Source organism: Cnephaeus nilssonii (genome assembly GCF_951640355.1).
Source record: "Cnephaeus nilssonii genome assembly, chromosome: 19".
NCBI classification, from domain to species: Eukaryota; Metazoa; Chordata; class Mammalia; order Chiroptera; family Vespertilionidae; genus Cnephaeus; species Cnephaeus nilssonii.
The window spans coordinates 50,339,689-50,363,099 of NC_137090.1; the positions used below are offsets into that span (position 1 = coordinate 50,339,689).

Below are 23,411 nucleotides of genomic sequence, written 5' to 3' on the forward strand. Positions count from 1 at the left end.
ATCTAACTGATGGAAGCAGAAGAGGAATCTTGAAAGGGTATTGGACAGCTCCCAGGACTGACTGGCTGGCTGGAGAAGCAGCTCCCAGCTGTGGGCCTGTCCCTGCCCCATCCCCAGCCGCTGAGATATTGGGAATGGACAGGGGGGGGGGGGCAGTCAACCTTCCTCCAAATGACCAATGACCTCTGCCCCCTCACACGTACACACCCCTGGCCCCCCGGGGTGGACACCAGCTTCTTGTCATACTGTGTGTCTTGATTCTGTAGATGTGTGCTGGGCATCCCTGAGGGACTGTACCTGTGGGTCTCTGTACCCACTGAGCATAGGCCAAATGCCCCCACCAGGCAGGTCCTTGTTAAGTGAGGCTGGGGCTCAGGGAGAGAAAGAGGCCCCACCAAGGCAGGGCACAGACCGGCACCCACAGATGGCCTTTCATGGTTAAGCATGTTGTTTAAACATTACCGAATCGCTGGTGAAATAAGCTGCGTCTCTGGCTTTTCTAGGAAGGGGAAGATGTGAAAGAGTGACCCTGTGTTTCCCTTTGGCACCGACCCCGGCCCCAGCCCCGCCCTGGGCCTGAGCTCACTCACATTCATCATGTTGCCGATCTGGTTGTTGCCCAAGGACAGCACCTGCAGCTTGACCAGGGCGTCCAGAGAGTCAATCTTGGAGATGCGGTTGTTGAACAAGCTCAGGTCCTCCAGGTTCACCAGTGTGTCCAGCCCCTCGATGGCCTCGATGTTGTTGAAGGACAGGTCTGGGAGGAAGGGGGCCAGAGGGTTGAGTGATGAGTTAGGGGTGGACCGTCCTGAACCAAACCTGTCTGGGCTACCTACACCCTCTGCACCAGCACCAAGTTGTCTGACAGAGCTGAGCATGGAGTCAAACTGTCCTCCCCTCTCCAGTTCTGCCCCTCACCCTCCTGGCTCGGGTCACGTGGGCAAACGCTCATGTCCGGGCTCTCTTGTTGTTCTGAGCTCGACATGCTGACGGGCAGGTCTGGAGTGGGAGCCAGGTGCCCACCTACAGGCATTTTGGTAGTGATGACCGGCACCTGTCAGCACTCACCAGTTGACCAACTGCTTGTGTGTACACCCAGACCGCAGCTCTGATGGCAGTCTGGAACTTCTCTCCCCATTTGCTCGAGTGCGAAGCTAAACTCAGAAAGGCTCGGTGATTTGCCCAAAGCCACACAGCTAACTATGGTGGTGCCACGGGGCAGCGAGGGCTCCCCCTGGACAGGCTGTAGGCCAGGTCTTCCAGGTACAGCGCGGCCAACTCAAGCTTCCCCCCAAGCCCAGGCACCCCAGCTGAGGTGTCCTGGTCCTCTCTAGCCCAAGCTTCACATCTTCGGAACGAAAATGGACAGGTTTTCGGTTGGGCCTGGGCTGCAACTCTGTCCTAGAATAGCAATGGCCCAGAGGCCCAACCTGGGAATTTTTCATGAGCTTGGAAATACAGTCATGGTAGCTGCAAGCTAGCACATTAAAGAGGTGCTGTGGAAAGTAAGCGTGTCCACGTCTTCACTTAGTCTCATTGGTATGTCGGGGATGCTTACCTGCTGATGGCTGAGATCGAGGACAATTTAGTGTCCCTTTCCCTACGCTAGGCCATGAGTGCAGTACCTCATTGAGTCCTCACAGCAGAGGTATCACCACCTAATTTTTTGGACGAGGAAACTCAGAGGGCCTAGTTGTAACATGCCTAAGATCACAGAGCACACAGGGAAGCTGAGGGTCAGAGGGCAGAAACAGCTTGTGCAAAATTGGTTAGCACTTGGCTGAGCTGGGATACAAACGGGCCTGCTAAACGCCACGCCTGCCCACTCCCCTTTCCAGCGGGCAGCCAGGCCTGCTCTTCAGAGGCCTGGCCATGCCCCTGGAACCAGTGCCGCAGGTAGATGTTTAACGTGGGGCCAGCGAGGGGCGCTCTGCTTTGCTGTGCTGCCGGGAGCTGTGGAACAGCACTCCCACCATGGCCAATGGCAGGCACCAACTAGGCAGCCTGAGAGCAAACGTGGATGAGATGTGCAAATCAGCTCTCCAGAGCCTGCACCGCCGCGGCACCGCTCAGCCTGGAGCCGACTGCGGGGGCCAGCAGTGGGGTGTATGTAGGCAGGGGCTTGCTGAACCATCCCAGGACCAGCTCTTCCTGCCCGTGGTTGGGTCCCTGGACTCCTAGTGCTGTGGCTGGGCAAAGGCTGGTCTCCGACTCTCTGAGGAGTGCAGGCTGGCCTTTTGCCAGAAATTTCCCCTTCTGCTTTCTCACCCCGTACCATGGAGTCCTGGGCGTCACAGGAGCGCCTCCCGGGAACCTGTGGCACTTATTTTATATCTGAGGGACGGCTGGGCGGTAGCTCTTGCCTAAAAGTCCAGCATTCACAGCTGGTGCCTGGCAGCACCCTCTCCTCCTCCATTCCCAGGGCAGGGAGGCCCTTTCTTCCCCCGGGCCCTTTGGAGAGCCGAACACCATTCGCGGGCCATACACAGTATCAGCTTAGAAAGTAGCCTGCTGTGCCTGGTCAGACGTTTAATTAACTCACCCCTAATGCCTTGGCAGGGCCAGACCAAACGCTCTCTCAGGCCTTTCACGGCCTGCGGGCCGGACGTTCCCCACCCGTGTAGAGCCAGAGGACTGGTGGCCAGGCAGCGGGGCCACGCAGCAGGAATGAGTGCTGGAGTGCTGGAGGTGGGGGCCTGGGGGAGGGGCCCAGCAGACCGGAGCCCTGGCTGGGGTCGCCTCTGCTGCCTGCAGCGTGCGACTCATCAAGCCTCTCAGCCCTGCGTCTGTGAAACGGCAGCATGAGCCTGCTGTGGGGCTGCTGAGGGCTGGCGCTGGCAGCACACTCAGCCCAGCTGTTTGGCAAACCTGGAGGTTCCCCGCTGTGCCAGGCTCCCGCTATGGGGACACAGCCTGACAGGGTGAAGGAACCCGACTTCGGGTCAGACAGGCCTGGTTCGCACCCCAGCTGCTCTGGCCATGGAGCTTTGGGCAAGTGCCTGGGCTTCTCGGAGCCCCTCCTCATCGATGGACTGGGACTGTAACAGGTCTTTGCTGTAAGAGCTAAACAAGGCAGCTATACAGGGCTCCCCGCCAGCTCCTCTCCCTGCAGGCGCCCACCTGCCCCGCAGCAGAGGGGAGGCTGCCTCCTAGCTCAGCAGACGGACACGGGTCATCAGGACCCTGCAGTTTTAGCAGTGAGGGCCAGGGCTCTAGAGTCAGAGCTGGGCTGGGAGCCTGATGCCCCCACCACTCGCTGTGGCCTCAGTTTGCTCATCTCCACAATGGGGTGCTGGGTGGATTAAAACAGCTCACATGGAGGCCCATGCTTAGCAGGTAGTAAGTGCTCAGTGCAACTGGCAACTGTGGTGATTCTTTAGGGTCTGATCAGAGCCCCCATGAGTGGTGGGACCCACACTTAGCTGTCAACCTGAGTGCAGTGACTAGAAGGAACCCAGGGCTTCGCTCCGACCACCCGGCTCCCACACTGGGAGGCTGCAGCTGGGAACAGGATACTCTGTCCTGGTGGATCCAAGCCCATTTTTGCCGTGTTTACCCGGCACAGGGCCTGGGCTTTTAAAAAGAACAGCTTCAGCCCTGGGCAGTGTGGCTTGCTGGTTAGAGCACCGGCCCATGCTGGGAAGGGCTGTGGGTTCGCTTCCGGATTCCCAGTCAAGGGCACATACCTGGGTTGCAGGTTTGGGCAACCAATCGATGTGTCTCTCTCACATGGATGTTCCCATGTTTCTCTATCTCTCTCCCCCTCCCTCCCTCCTTTCCACTCTCTCTGAAAATCAAATGGAAAAATATCCTTGGGTGAGGATTAACAAAAAAAAGAACAATAAAAAAAAGAAGAACAGCTTTCTTGCTCCCTGCAGGGCACGGCGCGGGGAGACGATTGCCTTGGCGAGGGCGATCTTGGCAGGGGTCACCTTGAACTAGGGCGGTCACCCACTCGAAGGGGCCTTACCGAGCCAGACCAGGTGTGTGAGGTTCTCCAGGCCCTCGATCCTCTCAATGATGTTATTGTCCAGCTGCAGTTTCCTCAGGTTCTCAAACTGCCAGAGGTTGTCAATGCGGAGGATGTCTGAAACGGTGAGAGGAGACCCGCGCCGCTCCAGCCTCGGCTTAAGGTCAGAGTCTAGCCCAGTGTCCTGGGGGCCTGAGGCCAGGCTCCGCACCCTGCTCCTGCTGCAGTGTGTGGGCGCCCTGATGTGGGCTGGGCACCAGGAGCTCGGGGCACAGGACTCTCGTGCCGCCTCCGGGGCCAGGCTGAGGGCTGCCCAGGAGCCAGACAACTTGGGGCACTGGGCACAGGCAGGGGTCCGCCTGCCTTCCCTCTGCCGGTGACAACAGAGCCCAGGCTGCGGGGTGGAGGCTCCTTGTGCACTGCTGGTGGGTCAGCCGACTAGTTCAGACGCTTTGGAGGGCACTTTGGCATCATTTACTGAAATATTTAATGTCTGTGCCCTTTGACCGTGCAGTTTCTCTATTGGAATCTGTCTGCACACACACACTTGTGTATGTGCGCAAAGAACTACCTCTAGGAACGTGATGGGCAGAAAGATAGGGGCCCCAAATGCCACATATGGGGGTGCTGTCATGCAGTGACAGGCAGGCTCCATGAGTCACAGAAGCGCCCACCCTGTGGTCCCTGAAGGCCCCTTCCCAGTCACTGGGCCAACTCGCTCCCTCGCCGCACACACAAGGCGCCGTGGCTTCCAGGGCTGCAGCCAGAGGGTGCTGAAAACCCTGAAGTCTAAGTAAGTATTTTTGTGTGTGTACAATTCTGAGGGCTAAACGTGTCCCCAGCTCATTCTAGAAGCTACAAATCACTCTACTGCTTACACGCTCCTTTGTTCTCGATTTGCTGTTGTAATAACTTCTGAAACGTAGAATATGCTCATTGAAAGACTGAAATGATACGAAGTGAAGGGGGGAGGAGGTGCACTTGATAAGCACACATTTGGGGCAGCAGTTTCAGTTTTCACTCAGGGGGAGGATAGTCACTGAGGTCCTGGGAGAGACACAGCACCCTCCCCACTGCCCTCTTCCAGCCACGTCTCCCTGGGTGGGGGAGGGGGGAGGAGACAGGATCTCTCTGACCCAGAGTCCGCCTCTCTTGGGCCCCAGGGCCAGGTAGCACTGGGGTCTGTTCTCCAGCTCTGTGGCCAGATTTCCCAGGGTGCTTCAGCTACCACCCCTACTTGTGCTTCTGGGTGGCCCAGTGCCACCAGAGCCAGCCACCTCCCATCCTGGTCTGGGTGTCCCAGGCACCTTCTCTGAGCCTGGCCTGAGGCTGCGCCTTGGGTGCAGCTGACCTGCAGACACCACTCCTCAGGGTGGCTCGCACACTCCTGGGTGCTCGCCGGGCACCCCGCATGCGGGCTTTCCCCACACATCAGCAGTTCGTATGGAAAAGCCAAAGAGCACAACAAAATCAGGATGTACTTGGCGGTCAGCTCTGAACGAGCTGCCAGTAGGACAGGACTGCCTCAAACGCCCATTATCTTCAACATGGACACAGCCCTCCTCACTGCCACCGCCTCGGTCTCCCCATCACCAGTGCCCCCTAGACTCCCTGTCCCCAGGCCCCACAGTCTATCCTCCTGCAGCCAGAGGCACCCTGTGAAAACCTAAATCCCTGTCGCTCCTCTGCTCAGGACTCTCCCGAGGCTCCCACCTCGCTCACTATACAGACCACACTCCCTCTCCAGCCCCCCCCCATACAGACCACACTTCCTCTCCAGCCCCCCCCCATACAGACCACACTCCCTCTCCAGCCCCCCCCCCATACAGACCACACTCCCTCTCCATCCCCCCCCATACAGGCCACACTCCCTCTCCAGCCCCCCCCATACAGACCACACTCCCTGTCCAGCCCCCCCCATACAGACCACACTCCCTCTCCAGCCCCCCCCATACAGACCACACTCCCTCTCCAGCCCCCCCCATACAGACCACACTCCCTCTCCAGCCCCTCCCCATACAGACCACACTCCCTCTCCAGCCCCCCCATACAGACCACACTCCCTCTCCAGCCGCCCCCATACAGACCACACTCCCTCTCCAGCCCCCCCCATACAGACCACACTCCCTCTCCAGCCCCTCCCATACAGACCACACTCCCTCTCCAGCCCCCCCCCATACAGACCACACTCCCTCTCCAGCCCCCCCCATACAGACCACACTCCCTCTCCAGCCCCCCCCCCCCATACAGACCACACTCCCGCTCCAGCTGACCCCGACTCTGCCCTGTCTCCACCCAGGTCTGCCCGCCCGGCGGGACTTCGGTGCTGGCTGTTCCCTCCGACACCAGCACTTCCTGCATCTCCCCGTGGCCCCTTCCCTCCCCTCCCTCTAGTCTTTGCTCAATTGTCACCTTCCTGGTGAGGCCTCTCACCAACCGATAAAACACCGAGTCCCACCCCCAGGCCCCCTTCCTCCTCTCCTGGCGTGATTTCTCTCCACAGCACACGCCCCTTCAGTGGACACTGTCATTTCCCTCCGTCTTAGGTTATGTGTGTCCCTCACTTGAATGTCACGGTCCATGAGGACAGGCTTTTTTTTGGTCCTTTTTGTTCACAGTTGAATCCCTAGTACCTAGAAACGCACCTGGCATATAACAGGCACTTGATCAATTTTGGCTGAAGGAACCCAGGCTGGGAGGGGAAGCAACAGGAAGGGGGCAGTGCAAAAGCTCCCCCTGGTGACTGTCACTGCAACTCCTTAGCCCTCTCCGCACCGAGGCCAGGGCCTCCCTGCTCTGGATGGCCAGCTCCTGCAGAGCTGGGTCACCCTGGAGGCCTGGCTCTGATGAGGCCTGTGCGCTCTGTAGGCTGGGTCAGGGCCTTGCCCACTGCTGGGTCCCCAGGGTCTGGCCCAGACCAGCTGAGGCAGGGCCTCAGGGAAGACAGAGGGTAAAGGAAATCAAATATGTGGTGACAGAAGGAACGAGACTTCGGGTGGTGCGCACATGCTGGAGTGTACAAATGCTGATGATAAAGGTGTACACCTGAAATTTATAGTGTTATTAACCAACGCTACTTCAATCAATTTAATTTTTTTAAAAATAGGAGAAACCCCCCACCAAAACCAGTCAAAAGAAAGAAAAGAAGAAAAAGGAAAGGAAAGAAAAGAAGAAAAAAGAAAAGAAAAGAAAAGGAAAAAGAAAAGAAAAGGAGAATTCCTTCTGGTTGAGCAGATGGCTCAGCAGGCCGGCTGGGAACCCAGGACAGAGCAGGACTATGAATCTGACCAGTCGCTCCGCTGTGGCCAGCCTGCATGTGAGAATTGTGAGAATAAACAAGTAATCTTTTCTGTCAAAGAAGGGAGTTTAGGCAACTGCCATTTTGAAACCACAGAGGTCAACCCCTCCCTTTTTCCTTTAAATTAGCACAAGATGTGAGCCTAAACTCTGACCAATCAAGTGTGAGGGACAAAAAAAAAAAAAGAGTGAGGGACAGATGGTGTGCGTCAGGGATAAAATCCGGTGTTGGCTGCACACCCTCCTGCAGGCGTAAAGATACTGCCTTGCTGTTGGCTCCCAAGTATCATCTGTGTTCTACCAGGACCCCTGGTTTTGGGGCTCGCCTTCTTTCTAACATGCACAATGCCCGGCTGCAGGCTCAATGCCCATCTCTCTTGCTTCCTCTCACAGCTCTCACCGGCCTTTTTTAATGAACCCAAACTGTGCACATGTTGTCTTACCTTGTCCTCCCAACCAGCCTTTGGCCAGGGACTACAATGATCCCATTTCACAGATGGGGATGCGGAGGCACTGAGGTTCTACCTGGTCCCCAGCCACATCTTCCCAGTAGGCTACTCGGCCACTCTTGCTCAGCTCCCTGCCCATGGCCCTGTGCCACTCCTGTCTTCTGCTCCTCCTCCAAAGCTTTGCACATCTTCCTCCCGCCCCCCCCCCCCCCCCCCGCTCCCCACAGCTGTGCTGACTGCTTGGGACCACCCTCCAGGGTTCCTCCACCCCGAGACACTAAGGCCTCTGTGGTTCACTTAGATTTAGAGTGGGAGAATTTTATCTTTTTATACGGACTTTGCATGGAATTCTGGGGCTGGGATGTGGACTGGAGAAAGTCAGGGGCCCGGCCTGCTGCCCTGCCCGCCCGGGGTACGCACTCTGGAAGTCCAGCTGTAGGGAGAGGACGTCCTTAAAGAGGATGCCCTCCTGTTTGGCCAGCTGCCCAGCCTCCTCCTGTGGGCCCTGCTCCCCGACAGCCAGCTTCAGCATGTCGTCGTTCATCACTCTGGGCTCCAGGGAGTTGCACAGCCGGTTCATCTTCCCTAAAAAACATGACGTTTGTGTTCCACAATCTATTCTCCTCTGTCTGAGGACAGGGGCTGGCGGGCAACCTTTTAAAGTGCTGGGGAGCACTGTGGCGGGTAAGGACACACAAACGCTGCCCTCCTCCCACTGCTTGGCCCCCTGCACCGAGGGGTTAGGACATCTGCACTAAGGCTGCTCCAGGGCTTCCCCGGGCAACCACGTGTGCCCATCCTGCCTGGTGCCCCTCCTTGGCCCCCAACCACAGCTGTGACCCTACCGGGACAAGTGGATGGTGCCACACGGGTCTCCTAGCCTCTGGGGCGCAGCTTCCCTCTGGCTGTGGCCACCTGGGGCCGTGGGCTTCTGTGCCACCTTGTGCAGGTTTCTCGGCGCCAACCACTGCACTCCCCTCAGCAGCCCCGCCAGGCACACGAGCCGGCAGCCGCCTTTCCTGAGAGCCTCAGCCATCCAGACAGCCATGTCTATGTCGCTTCCCCCCATCAAGTTGGCCCATGTGTAGGTGGATACCCACCCAAGCTGGTCATTCATGTTCCCCCTGAGAAATGTGAGCGTGGGCCTCAGGATGAGAGTGCCCAGCAGAGCTGGTTGCTTGAGCTGAGGAGAAACTGGGGGCAGATGAACAGCGAGAAGCAGAGATGGGAACCTGGGGGACCCCGGGGGAAAGAGACAAAAGGACAGACAGACTGGCACACACAGAGGCTGCCTTCTTGCTGGCTTCCCAGCCCCTAATGTCCCTGATTTCAGGCCCTGAGCGTTTCCTGCTTCTGGCATTAAATCCTCCTTCACTTAAACTAACCCAGGAGGTTCTGTTGTTAAGGGTCCAAAGGAATTGGGCTGAGATACCGCAGGCAAAGTGGGGAGCTGGGGACTCGGTCAGTCACACTGTGAGGCTGACGGAGCTGCCATTCCTGGCTGGGCAGAGCCACAGCCCCGGGAAGCCAGGGCACCTGACCTCCTTCTCATCACCAGCTCTCTGAGTGAGAACATCCCGAAGACCGGACCGCAGGAAGGCACACTCTCCCGTCAGTCTACTGGAAATTCCCAGATCCCGCCTCCTGAACCTCTGGAAACTCAGTTCTCCCTCCTACTTTCCACCCTGCTTCTCACCTCGCTGCTGACTTCACCTGCTATCTTTGTCTGCACGTGTCCCCAACATCGGGGCCTCCCTGAACCTCCTGCCCTCCCTGCTCTGCTAGTCTTGACAGTGGACAAGCCCCTGTCCTCTGCCCTTTGTCCACTGGGCTCTGTTTGGAGAGAGCGCTGGTGGTATGGTGTGCACCACAAACCCGGATGCGCCTGGCAATCCTGCCCCTTGGCCTTAGACCGCCACTGCCCAGCTGCCCTCCCCTCCCCCACCATCCATTGAAGGCGGCTTACGTAAATATGCACCTTCCATTTCTGGATTTTGCATGACCAGATGTCCCAGTGCTTTTAGCTCCCATGCGGCCTTTCCTTCTACCCCCAGAGGAGGCACAGCCTCACCTAACCCCAACCCCAGCCCTCCCGCCCTCCCCCATGACCAGTCTCCACCTGCACCTTCCATCTTTCCGTTCCTCCCACTTGTCAACACTGGCTACATCTCCTGCCCCCCAAAGATGTTTCCAGTCCTCTGCCTTTCTCTATCTCCCTACTCTTCTGAAACAAATTTTCCTAAAATTTCCCATAACTTGACACCAAGTTGCCTTTGGGGAAATTTTAATGTGCTGTATTTGGCAGATATTACCTGCAAGGTGTTTGTGCTTTTTCAAAGAAAGATGCTGTACTTGAGAAAATTATTCTTAATTCTGATTTCAAAACTTCAACTGACTTATCATCCCTCCACATCAAGGCCTGGCACCCGTGTCAGATCAAGCTTGCTTTCGGCCCAGCCCAACAATCGCAATGTGGGGCAGCTGCCTAGCCCACAGGGACTGGACTTAGACCCTGACTTTGCACCCTTTGGCAACTCACCTCACCTGGCTAGGCCTTCAACTTCCCATCTATACTAGATGAATAATTCCTCCCTCCTACATTTGTTTAAGATCATTTATTTAGTCTACACACATGTAATGAATATCTACATGTTATGACTACAACAGACAGATCTTCTTATCTCTGTTTCAGAATGAATCATATAGTCATACAAATGTTTAATTAGAAACTATGACAGATTTGTAAGTGTAGGGAACTAAGATAGCATGCATTAGGGCACCTGGCCTGGCCAGGGAGCTGGGGCTGAGATCTGAAGGAGGAGTAGGAAAGGAGGAGCGGGAACTGCACAGTGAGGCCCTGGTGTGGGAAGAGGACAGGTTCCGCTTTGGCTGAAGTGATACAAGCTTGGAGAGGCCTACAGGAGCTCTGTCATTATCCTAGGGGACCTGGGAAGCTTCTGGGGCTTAACAGGGGCAGTGACATGGTGAGATTTTAATCTTAAGATGCTCACTCTGGTTGTACTACTGAGAATGGCAAGAGTCATGAAGTGAGAGATGACCAAGGAGGTGGTGAGACATGGATTTGAAAGATCTCTAGGAATTTATTTTATATGCAGGACTAGTCATTCGCAGCTTTCAGATAAGAAAATGGAAGCGGTTAGGTTAAGTAACATGCCCAGTTTATACATCTAGTATATAGAGAGCTGGAGAACGTGACTCCAGAGCCATTTCTTAATCACGACTCAGCTGTGCCCAGGGCACTGTAGACCATCATTGTCACTGCCCATAATGTTTTTCACAGCTGTTCTGCATCAGGGTCAAGGCCCAAACAGTCCTCCCTAGAGGTTTTTATCGTAATTTACCCCCCAGCCTGGGCTCCTGTTGTCTTGCCTGTTGATAGTTTTGTTGGTGAAGACCACAGGTAGGAGGTAGAGAATGCGCCTCAATGCAGTCGCCTCCTCAGGAAGAAACAGGTCCAGAACTGTCCTAGGAAACCACCAGCTGGGATCAACTGGATCTGAAAAATAAACAGTTTACTCTACTGAGTGCTTACTGTGGACCAAGTGCACAGGTGTTACTTAATTATGTCAGCTCTGGAGGCATTAGAGAAGATTCCTAACGCCCTAATTTACTCTACTGAGTGCTTACTGTGTACCAAGTGCACAGGTGTTACTTAATTATGCCAGCTCTGGAGGCATTAGAGAAGATTCCTAACGCCCTAATTTCCCAGATAGGAAAGCTAAGACTCATCAGGGAAAGGAAATTGTCTAGTCATACAAGTAGCTACTGACAAGGAACAGACATGGAACTCGGGTATCCATTTGCCCAGCCAAAGGACTTTAAATAGCACCAAGATGAAGAATAAAAATAAGAGAAGTAATTTAATGACAGTTATGAAGTGGGATATAAGAGTTAAATTCTTGAAGAAGTTATCAGTGGATTTTTCTTTCAAGTTCCTTTCTCTCTATGAAAGGGATCAGGCCAGAAGCCTAGGGGATTAAACCCCTTAAAAATCTCTTTGGGCCGGCCAGGATGGCTCAATGGTTGAGCATCAAACCAATGACCCAGAAGGTCACAGTTGGATTTCCTCAGGGCACATGCCTGGGGTACAGGCTCCATCCCCAGGAGGGGGTGAGCGGGAGGCAACCGATCAATGATTCTCTCTCATCAATGATGTTTCTCTCTCCCTCTCTTTCTCTCTGAAATCAATAAAATATATTTTAAAAAAAATCTCTTCGGGCCGTGCCCCCCTGAGGAAATGCTTCCTTAGTATTTCTTTCTAATCCAGAGGCTTGAAAGCCCAGGACTAGAGTTTTGCCTGTCTCAGAGCGGCTGGCAGAGAACCTATGTGCTCACTTTACAGATGAGAAGGGCCGGGCCAGGAACCTCGGAGAAAAAAGTCAGAGAAAAGAGTTAAGTCGGGCGCTGTTGGCTCTGCCAGTCCTCCCAGAGCTTCAGCTCCCGAGTCTGACCTTCTCAAGCGCAGGCTACCCGGCTGGTTCGCGCAGAAGTCGCTTCGCTCAGTTGCTAGGAGAACCAGAAGACGCCACTCCGTTGCTAAGGGGAAGTTAGGAAGTAAACATCCTGGGTGAAAGTTGATAAGTCGCGTAACAACATTCCTGGGTGGGGAAATACTCCTATCACCAACCAGCTTTAGAGAAAACAAATGTTCCTCCAATCAGCACTTCTCATGGGCGGGGATCTTTCTAGCCTCGTCTCTTTCCTGTCCCGTACTTGAGTGATTGACTTGTCTGTTCTCCAATAATAGTAGGGATTCTCGATTGACCAATATATAGATGAATCAAAACACACAGACTCGTTCGGAGGCGGGCCAGGGGAGGTGCCGCTACGCTAGCCGGCGATCCCTGCGACTTCGCTTGCTCCTTCGCCCAATCGGACGCCGGGGGCAGGTGGGTCTTCGTGTGGGGGCCAATCGGAGGAGTGCCGGGCAGGCGTTGCCCAATAGGAGTGCGGCAGGAGCGGAGGGAGCGGAGCGTTCCGCGGGTGGGGCGGGGGCAGGTGTCAGTCAGGTCGGGAGCGCGACGCGGACTGCGGAGACCCCGACGTCTGACAGGGCGCCGGCCGCTGCCGTGCTGTCCGCCCAAGATGGAGTTCCTGCTGGGGAACCCGTTCAGCACCCCGGTGGGGCAGTGCCTCGGTAAGGCCGCGCGGAGGACGGGCGTCCGGGTGGGCGACGGCGGCGGCTGGCGGGGGCCGCGGCCTCTGCGGGTCACTGGTGCCACCCCTCGGGCCGGCCGGGCATCCTTGTCTTCGGGCCTCGGAGGACCCGCTGGCAGGGCCTGCTCACGAAGCCAGCGCCATTCTGCCAGGCGGCGCCCCGAGGCCCCGCTTGGACTTGGAGGACCTCTGCGCGTCCCTCCCGGTCGGGGTCCAGCCCTTCCTGGCACCTTAGAGGTGGTGCCAGCGGTTGGGCGGCTCCTGGGAGATGCCACTGCGTGCGCCCCCACCGGGCTCGCAGCCGCCGCCAGGACCCGCTTCCTCCACGCCCTCTTCATCCCCGTCCCCGCTTCCAGTCCCAGCAGCCCTCCCACTGGGCAGCCTCCCAGAGAACGTTGCCTGCTCCAGGGCTTGCTAATTAGAACTGCGACTCAGCCGGCGGCGGGAGGGCTGGGGTGGGGAAGGGGTTCCCGTATCTGGGCAGGGGGCGGCGGCGGGCCTGCTGCCTCGGAAGGGAGGGAGGCCGTGCTATTTAATGATAAGAGCCCTGGACGCTCCCTATGACCTTGTGCAAGTCACTGCCCTTTCTGGGTTGACGTTTGCCCTGTCTGTCAAGTGAGGTGTTGGAGGTGAGATGCAGGTTCTTTCAAATCCTAAAGTTTTTGCTACTCCTTGTGGCAGTCTCTGCGCATTGCCTGCTGCTTCCCTGCAATATTAAACTTGCCGAAGCTGAAATCTTTGGGTGGCCCCGTGGAGAGAGGGGTCCTCGGCAGCGCCCGCTCATCCTGGAGAGGCTGCCGGGCGCAGAGGGGGAAGGGGGCGCCAGAGGGCCCCGTGGCCCTGGGTAAGGAGAGCCCAGGGCTGGCGAAGGAACACCAGAGTGGCCACCGTCTGGGATTTCCTCACTAAAATGCAATTTTGCCTTTTCATCCAAGGCAGGAGCTTATGCCAAGTGCTCAGTCAAGAAGGCTGATTAGTTTCTTTTAACACTGGGTTCCTCCTGGTTGGTGGAAGGGCTGGTAAACGGTCTCTTTACCTTTGGAACCCCCAGGCACCTGGCTGGTTCAGGCAGTAGTGTTTATTTCTGGCTCTGATTAGAACTTCCAGCTTCCTTTCCAGTCTTTAGTGAGGCCTCTCCCGTTGGCTAGCTGGCATTTGGGAACCTTTCTTCTCTTTGTGTGGTAACATCTCAAGAAGGGGTGACAGACACTGGGTGTTGGGAAGTCTTTTCTCACCTTTATACACTACCGTGTCTCCAGATTCTCACCCTCTTCACGCCTCTTCCTTTCCTCAGGTGCTCTTGCACTGCAGCCAGGTTCCAAACACTTTTTCTCAGTTGGGTGTTGAATTCCAGCCAGTTCCAGGAGGGAGCCCGTAAGCTTGGGGGAGGGGCATTTCTTTTCTATTTCCTTTACAATAGGAAGCTGTACACCTTTGAAATGCCAAGGCAGTTGAGAGTTAGAAATTAACGGGGATTTTAAAATATGCAAATATAAGGGAAGTAGGGATACAGATCCAATGGAAAGGACATGGTGCTGTGTCAGGAAGACGGGGCTTTTGAATTTTTGCCTTGCCCATTTGTTGGCTGTGGGACCCCAGAAAATTGTGTAACCCTTCTGAGCCTTAGTGTGCTGAGAGAGAGAAAGAGGGAGGGAGGGAACATAGTGCCTGGAACATAGTAGAGGTTCAATAAATTGTAGCTCTCACTGTTAATAACAGAATAATTAAGTTAGGTTGAGAGGATATGTGGGACAGCTGGCCCATCTGTGACCTGTGAGAAATATCCTTGCAGGCCCCATCACTTAAAAAAAACATACCTGACCGCAAAGAGTGAAGCCTCCTCCTTGCTAATCAGTCAACTGGCAATACCTATGGAATTTCACAGTTCCGTTCAGTTCTAATGTATATTCTGTACTGTGGTGACAAAGTGTAAAAGTGATTTTCATGACGTTTAGTATTGTTAGTATTCTTTTAAAAGTATGCCCCAGGGGGTTGGGAGGGAGGGGAATGTGGAAATAAAACAACAAAGCTAATGATTAAAAGCAGCAGCTATGGCTTACACAAAGCAATTCTCCAGCCATTATTTGCTCCTCACAGCTGCTTTGTGAAGATGCTGTGTTGTCTTTCCACATCAGAGAGAGGACACTGAGGCTCAGAGGAGTGAAGTGACTGATTGGCAGGCAAGAGGGGGAGCTGGGGTTTCGCAGCTGCCTGGTCCTCAGGGGATTTATGGTATCGGGAGAGAGGACAAAGATGCATGGAACAATGATGACTGAAAGAAGGCCACTCCGTGGCTAAGTGCTCAGGGGCTTGTTGGTGCTCTGAGGAGTCCAAAAGAATTCAGAAGAGCCGGGGTGATGGGACTGGTTTCCTTGGGTCTGAGGGCTGTTCATGAGAATGGGTGAGGATTCCAGAGGCAAAGAAGAGGATACCCTGTGCCTGGACACAGGTAAATGGGGGTGGGAGGGGGTAAGGTGTGGGCACATCTGTGAGCACCAGTCTGAGTGGAACAGAGGTGGCTGTGGGGAATAGAGGCAAGTAGGGTTTGGGCCAGTAGGAAGCCTCGTTCTGGGTGGGTGACATCAAAACTACATTCTTTAGCTAACTTCCACTTTTAGTCTCTCTGGACTCATTTTCCTCACTCATAAAAGACTACCTCTCAACCGCTCCATGGGGCTTACACCTAAAGTTCATCGGTCCAATTCAGTAGGCTTCGTGAGTGCCAGTTGGGTGCCAGGCTCTGGGATAGAAATATTAAAAAGCTGCTCTTAGGGACCCTTCACTAGCGGTAATATGCCCGCCAAAGGTGTTCTGGAGCTGCAAAGCATTAGGCTCATAGTAGGAGAGTCAGCAGAGTAATGATTACTCTGTCTCCTGCCTGGGCCTCTTACGGACATTCTAACCTGGTGCTATTTGGTTGACACATAGTCTGCCCATCTCGAGCAGCAGCTAAGCCCACAGTCTGACATGCACAGTCTGTGCATTTCTTGCATCCATCCTGCTCTTCATTCTGGAAGGTGGTTCCCGAGTAGGATGTGTGCTTCGGAGAGAGAGAGCCAGCAGTGGTGTAAGAGACTAAGTATGGAGAAAGAAAAATTACTTCCTTTTACTTCCACCTTTTCTCTTCTGAAACAAGCTTCAAAGTGGTGACGGTCTTAATCTCAACCCTCCACGACCAACCACCCAGAGTTGGATGTGGGTCGGGAGTTCCCTAAATCAGGTCCATGTGCTCTGCAAGTGTTGGCACTTTTTCTTGTGGCTGGAAAACGTTTTTAGATAATCCTTTTCCAAGACTTGGATTCATTTGCATTAAAAGAACAGTGAACAGTTAATTCTGACCAGAATATTGGCGGGGGGTGGGGGGGTGGGAGAAGGACCATCTATTGTCTTCATAGTTCTGCTTTGATGAGCCTGTAAGGAGATACTCTGCTGTAGGGTTTGTGTTGATAAATTGGGTGGGGTTGGACAGAGACTGCTTCCTAGTGCCCCATGAACGCTAGGCGTTTGATGCTAGCATGGCTGTTTGTACCAAGAATGACTAGTCCTTGCTCAGGTTGCTATGGCCGTTGGCAGTATACAAAACTATTTTACTGTAGTAATTTTTTTTTTTTTTAGTCTTCACAACCCTGTGAGAGACACAGAAAGAAAACTGAAAGGAACTTATAATTATTAAGCACCTATTATATGCAAACTCTGCTCACGGGATCTCATTTAATCCTCACAACATTTAAGTCAGTGGTTCTCAACCTTTCTAATGCCGCGACCCTTTAATACAGTTCCTCATGTTGTGGTGATCCCCAACCATAAAATTATTTTCGTTGCTACTTCAGAACTGTAATTTTGCTACTGTTATGAATCGTAATGTAAATATCTGTGTTTTCCGATGGTCTTAGGCTCTACAGCAGCGGTTCTCAACCTTGGGTCGCAACCCACAGGTTGAGAACCGCTAGCAGGGTCGCCTAAGACCCTCGGAAAACATAGATATTTACATTACGATTCATAACAGTAGCAAAATTACAGTTATGAAGTAGCAATGAAAATAATTTTATGGTTGGGGGTCACCACAACATGAGGAACTGTATTAAAGGGTCGCGGCATTAGAAAGGTCGAGAACCACTGATTTAAGTATTTGAGTGATTATAAGGAAGTTGTGAGGTTAATTACTTGTGCAAGGTCAGTGACAGGTAAGCCCAGAATCCACTCCTGATCTAGGGCTCATCCTGTGATTCCATGTTGCTTTCGGCTCTACAGATCCCGGATTCAGGCTCATCAGAATCACCTGGAGGGCTTGTTCAAACAGTTGCTGGACTCCATGCAGAGTTTCTGATTCTGTAGCTGGGTCCTAGCATTCTAACAAGTTCCCAGGTGCTGCTGCTGCTGCTGGTCCAGGCAGCACACTTTGAGAAGATTGTTCTAGGTGAAAAGTTCTACTTCTTTAATATCTTTTTTTAATCTTTCCTTAAACATTAAGTGTTGATCTTATGGAAGACTAGAGACTCAGTGCATGAAATTTGTGCACGGGTAGGGTCCTTAGCAGCTGCTGGCTGCCGGTCAGGGCGCCTCCTTTCCCCTGGTCGCCTGCCGCCCCTGCCGCGGCAGGCTGGGGGGGCCTCCCTTCCCCTGGCCGCCTGCCACTGCCGCCCCCGGTCAAACTCCAGGTCGAACTCCTGGTCCTGGGGACAATTTGCATATTAGGCTTTTATTATATAGGAGGATAAGTATGACCATTTAGAATTCATTCATTCATTCAGTGGCCTTATAGTCACTGACTGTAGGTAGCAAACTAAGCATTTGCCAGGATGTTCAGAGTAGTAAGGGAGCTAATATAGGTACCTAAGTCAGATAAGATAGAGAATAGTGGCACAAGATTGGACAGATAAATGAAGTAAGGGAATGGAAGAGGGAAGGTGTTACCTTCAGTAGTGATAATAATAAAGGCTTTTGCTTTTTTAAAAGTTCAGTATTGTATTAATATGTGCCAGAGACTGAGGTAGGCACTTTACACTGAGTGGTCAGATTATTATGATCTCTGAACGCATAATAATCTGGCCACTCGGTGTATATCCTATATAATAAAAGGCTAATATGCAAATTGTCCCCTCGACCAGGAGTTCGACTAGCAGGCAGGCTGGCCAACTGCCCATATCCCCATCCCCTGGCCAGGCTGGCCGGACCACACCCATGCTTGAATTCATGCACCTGGCCTCATACATACATATACATATACATATACATATACATATACATATACATATACATACACATATATCTTATCTAATAAAGAGGGTATATGCTAATTGACTGTCACACCATCACAAAGATGGCAGTGCCCACAGCCAATAAGGCGGGAATATGCTAATTGACTGTCACACCCTCAGAGATGGTGGCGCCTAGTCCCCTTTGCCCCGCCGGGGCAGCAGGCACATGGCACGGCCAGGCCCAGCCCCAGGTGGGTCCAGCTGCTCCGCGTGCCTGCCTCTGGAGTCCCCCAGTCCCCTCAGTCCCCCAGCCACTCAGGGCCGGCCTGAGGCACAGGCAAGCCTCGGATGGCGGCTGCCCAGCTGCTCAGGGCCGCCCGAGGCTCAGGTAACCAGGGCCGGCCGAGGCTTGCCTGCAGAGGTGTGATGGGGGCGTCGCCTTCCCCTGATCGCCAGGTTGCCTCCCGGACTGTAAAGGGGGCAGGCCAGGCTGAGGGACTGAATTTTCATGCACCGGGCCTCTAGTATATATATATATATATATATATATATATATATATATATATATATGCGCGCGCGCACACACACACACACACTGAGTGGCAAGATTATTATGTGTTCAGAGATCATAATAATCTGGCCACTCGGTGTATATATCTGCAGTCCTTTAAACTTCACAGTCATACTATGAGTAAGGCACTGTTACTGTTTCCGTTTGCAGACGGGGACACTGCAGCAGCGAGGTCACACAGCTCACAGTGAGGGAGTGGAGTGGAACCCAGCATTCTGCTCCAGAGCTGGTGTTCTGTTACCTGTGGGAGGGGAGGGAGAGCACAGAAAGGTGGAAGGACGGACTCTGAAGGACGCAGAGGTGGTGGTGCTGAGCAGGGCTTTGACAGATGGGTAGGATTGGAGTCCGAGACAGCAGCTTGATTGAAGGCTGGGTATTAGGGGTAGGTGGAGGTTGGAATTGGTTCTGTTTGCCTAGCAAGGGGAGTGCTGTGGAAGGTGAGACTGGGAAGGTAGGATAAAACCTGATTGTGGAGGGCTTCAAATGGTGGGCAAGTACAAATAGTGTGCACTCTTACATTGGTGGTACTGGGGGCCATGAAAGGTTTCTAGGGAGGGGAGTGGTACGAATGCCATTACAGAGGCAGGGAGGTTCTCCTTGACAGTCACCAAGAGGTCCTTCTTTCTTACTGTCTGAGCCCTCATCTGTGCAGAATGGGGCCTGCAAGGAAGTCAGTATGGGCTGCGCCAGTTCCTCTGAGGCCTGGAGCCTTCCTGTGAGGCCCCTCAGAGATGAGGAGGCACACCAGCGATGCATCAGATGACAGGTGATGGAGCTCGGGGCGAGGTCTGGCATTCTGAGAGCTGGACAGCTTATGAAGCACCGGACGCCGAAAGCCGCGTGCGGGGGTACCTGCTCCTCGCCTGCCCTGCTTCCCATGTGCGAGAACAGGAGCTGAGACACAGGCTTCACTGAAGGGCGCCACTGCTGAGAGCGGGCACTTTGGGATATTAACAGCCTCACAGGATTGTGCTTTTTAGAGAACAATGTGTGCCCAAGCAGCAAACTTGAAAACGTACAAAAATGCAATGGAGAAAAAAATCAGGATGTGCTTTTCCAATACACTCACTGAGGTTCTTCTCATTGCATATACCAAGTAAAGACTTATGTATTTCATTTTTCATTTTCTCATGCTTTGCAGATGCAGCATTGTATAAGCATTTTTAGCACATTTCTATAGGGTGTCCCCCCAAAAGTATACATGCTTTAACAGCTGATAGCTCAATTTTGAAAATGAAATGTATTTTAATAAACATTGACTTTATAATTATTCAAAGTGTGTGTATACATTTTTTGGACATCCTATATATATTCTGTGTTTTTTTGGGGGGGAGGCGTGGGGGCATGAGAAGGGGAGATATAAGGTGAAGAATGGGGTATAAATACATGAATTAAGGAATATTGCTCTTGACTTAGCAGATTTTTGAGGCTAACCTAGTGGTCTGAAAAGATATAAATAACAGGCTGGCTTTTTGCTGATCCAGCTTGTTGTGGTTAGAAGGGAGGCCTTTGGAGGACCAGACTCGGAGTTGGTGCCTGCTTTGTGTTCCCTGCAGCCCTCCTCCCCTGCAGGAAGGCCTTCACGCCTCTCCGTCAGCCTGGTGTCTGCCCACTTGCTGCCTCCCCGGGTCCGCGCTCTTAGACCACCCTGTTATGGTGCTGAATTTCTTCTCTGAACTCAGTGTTTGTTCCGTATCACTCCTTTGGCTTCCCTCTCACTTATAAAATAGAATATTATAACAACAGAGAAAAAATAAAATAGAATATTACTCACCCTGCAGGTTTTTGTACAAATCAATGAGAGAATGTGTGTAAAGTCCCTAGCACAGTGTCCTGCCCGGAACTAATATGCTCAGACTTGCTGATTCCTTCTCTCCTGCCTGTGCCGTTTCCTGGTGACATTTACTTCGTGTCTTCAGGTTAAGGCTGGAGGCTCCGCAGGGCAGGATTGGTGCTTCCTGTTTCTTTGTGGCCCTCCTGGTGGTTGTTCATTCCATAGGCTCCTTTCTGTCACTCTTTTTCTTTAGCATCTTCCAAAGCTAAACATATTAGCCATTGTTTACTGATCCTTCACCATGTGCCACGCACCCTGTAAGTGCTTTACACACATTATTTTATTAATTTTTTTTTCTCTGAAAACTCCATTAAGTCAGTGGTATTATCTCCATTTTACAGAAGAAGAAATGGAGGCTTAGAGGAGTAGAGGAATTGCCCAAGGTGACTCATGTAGGCTGAGCCGTGTTCCACACCGAGGGAGTCTCATTTCAGAACTTCTGTTCATATTGCCTTTCAGATGGCAACCATTTAGACAAGAAGACCTTAACTGATTCCACATGGGAATTTCATGAAGATAGCATAGTTCCGTCAATGAATTCTAGAGTAGTGTAGATGCCCACTGCTCTCCTTTTGTTCTCTTCCAATTTGGCACTTTTTGTTTTGGATTTGAGTCAGTTCTGCCTCTGCTCTGTGTGTGACTGCCTTTTGTGAGTCCATTAACTGTTCTGATGCTCAGTTTCCTGATCTGTAAACAGGGATGAGGTATGTGTGTGCAAGAATGCTTGTTTTATCACATCTTACAGGGTCCTTAAGATGATCAGTTATCTCACTGATGTAAAAGCAAAATATGTTACTATGTTATATTCTTTCCACCACATCATTTAGACTAAATGTTCCATGAGGGCAGCTGTTTTTAAAAATATATATATTTTTATTGATTTCAGAGAGGAAGGGAGAGGGAGAGAGAGATAGAAACATCAATGATGAGAGAGAATCATTGATTGGCTGCCTCCTGCACACCCCCTACTGGGGATTGAGTCCGCAACCCAGGCATGTGCCCTTGACTGAAATCGAACCTGGGACCTTTCAGTCTGCAGGCCAATGCTCTAGCCACTGAGCCAAACCGGCTAGGGCACACCTGTTTGTATTTGTATTTATTTATTTACTTTTAAATAATTGTGGTAAAATATACATAACACAAAATTTTCCATTCTGATCATTTTTAAGTTCCATGACATTGACTACATTCACATTATTATGTGACCATTACCAGAACTTTTCTCATCTTGCAAAACTGAAACTCTGTACCCATTAAACAACAGCTCCTTGTTCCCCTACCCCAGCCCCTTGCAACCACCATTCTATTTTCTGTCTATGAATTTACTACTCTAAGTGCCTCATATAGTATTTGTCCTTTTGTTGCTGGCTTATTTTGCTTGGCGTAATGTCTACAAGATTCACCCATGTTGGCGTTTGTGTCAGAATTTCCTGTTTAAGCCTGAATAATATTCCATTGTATGCATATACCACATTTTGTTTATTCATTCATTCATCTTTGGACACTTGGGTTGCTTTCACTTTTTGGCTATTGTGAATAATGCTGCTATGAACATGGTGCACAAATATCTGTTTGTGACCCAGAGGTGGAATTACTGGATCAGATGGTAATTCTATTCATAATATTTGAGGAAGAACTGCCATACTATTTTCCACAGTAGCTGTACCATTTTACATTCGCACCAGCAGTGAGTGCATAGGGTCCCACTTTCTCCACATCCTCTCCATTTCCCTAATCATTAGTGATACTGAGTATCTTTTCATGTGCTTATTGGCCATTGTACATCTTTGGAGAAATGTCTGTTCAAGTCCTTTGTACATTTTTTTCCTTGTTTGGGTTTTGTTGTTTTTGCTTTTTTTGTTTTGTTTTGTTGCTTTCTTGCCCATTTTTAAATCAGGCTGTTTTTATTGTTGTTGAGTTTTAGGAGTTTTCTCTATATTTTGGATATTAATCCCTTATTAGGTACTAGAGGCCCGGTGCACGAATTCGAGCACGGGTTGGGTCCCTCTGGGTGGCCTGTGGGGATTGGGCCGAAACCCGCAGTCCAATGCCACCTGCAGCTCCTACCTGCTGCTCCCGCTCATCCTGGCCCCTCTGCCTGCTGCGGGCTCGCGCCTAACCAGTCCCGATTGGGAGAGGCTTGCGCTGCCACAGCAGAGCTTGCCAGCCATGATCCCTGCATCTGGTGCCCTCCCAAGGAGAGTTACCTGTGGGATCAGGCTGAAACCAGCTCTCCGACATCCTCCGAGGTGTCCTGGATTGCCAGAGGGCACAGGCCAGGCTGAGGGATCCCACCGGTGCACAATCGGGGAGGGACCGTGGGAGGGCTCCAGGGCATGTCTGGCCCATCTCGCTCAGTCCCACCACAGCAGCAAGCTAATGTCCTGGTCGGAGCATCTGCCCCCTGGTGCTCAGTGCATGTCATAATGAGCGGTTGAGCAGCCTTAGCATATCATTAGCATATTATGCTTTGATTGGTTGTTCGGTTGTTCTGCCATTTGGTCTATTTGCATATTACCCTTTTATTATATAGGATGTGATTTGCAAATATTTTCTCCCATTCTGTGCATTGCCTTTTTACACTGTTGATTGGGTCCTCTGATGTTTTTAATTTGATGAAGTCCAGTTTGCCTAGTTTCCTGTACCTTTAATATTATGCTCTTATTTTTAAGTGGAGTCTAATACATGAATAATGATGCTAATAGTACTAGTCAGCATTACTCCCCACCAGGTACTAGGTCAAGTATCTTACATGCATCATTTCCTGTAGTTCCTATAACAGTCCTGTGGGGCAGGTACTATCACTCAAATTTATAGAGTAGGAAACTGAGGCTTAGAAGTTTAGCATGTATCTTCCCCAAGTTCTGAGGATAATAAGTAGCAAACTAGGGACTTGAACTCCAGAGCTAGTACT

At 52.2% G+C, this 23,411-nt stretch overlaps 2 protein-coding genes across 8 annotated transcripts in view; one reads left to right on the plus strand and one right to left on the minus strand.

The window, feature by feature from the left end:
* DRC3 (dynein regulatory complex subunit 3) overlaps positions 1-12,273 on the minus strand; it is a gene marked incomplete at its 3' end in the record, with an annotated part of 56,772 nt that extends 44,499 nt beyond the window's left edge. The window contains exons 1-5 of the mRNA XM_079797284.1: positions 12,189-12,273; positions 11,107-11,233; positions 8,137-8,301; positions 3,971-4,087; positions 591-757 (exon numbers count right to left, since the gene is read on the minus strand). Of these exons, the coding sequence (XP_079653410.1) occupies positions 591-757; positions 3,971-4,087; positions 8,137-8,296 (444 nt within the window). The 5' untranslated portion in view covers positions 8,297-8,301; positions 11,107-11,233; positions 12,189-12,273. The remainder of the gene's footprint in view (positions 1-590; positions 758-3,970; positions 4,088-8,136; positions 8,302-11,106; positions 11,234-12,188) is intronic.
* A 446-nt stretch (positions 12,274-12,719) lies between these two features.
* TOM1L2 (target of myb1 like 2 membrane trafficking protein) overlaps positions 12,720-23,411 on the plus strand; it is a 157,117-nt gene continuing 146,425 nt past the window's right edge. For all 7 annotated transcript variants that reach the window (XM_079799302.1, XM_079799308.1, XM_079799304.1 and 4 more), the window contains exon 1: positions 12,720-12,874. In XM_079799302.1, the coding sequence (XP_079655428.1) occupies positions 12,823-12,874 (52 nt within the window). In that variant the 5' untranslated portion in view covers positions 12,720-12,822. The remainder of the gene's footprint in view (positions 12,875-23,411) is intronic.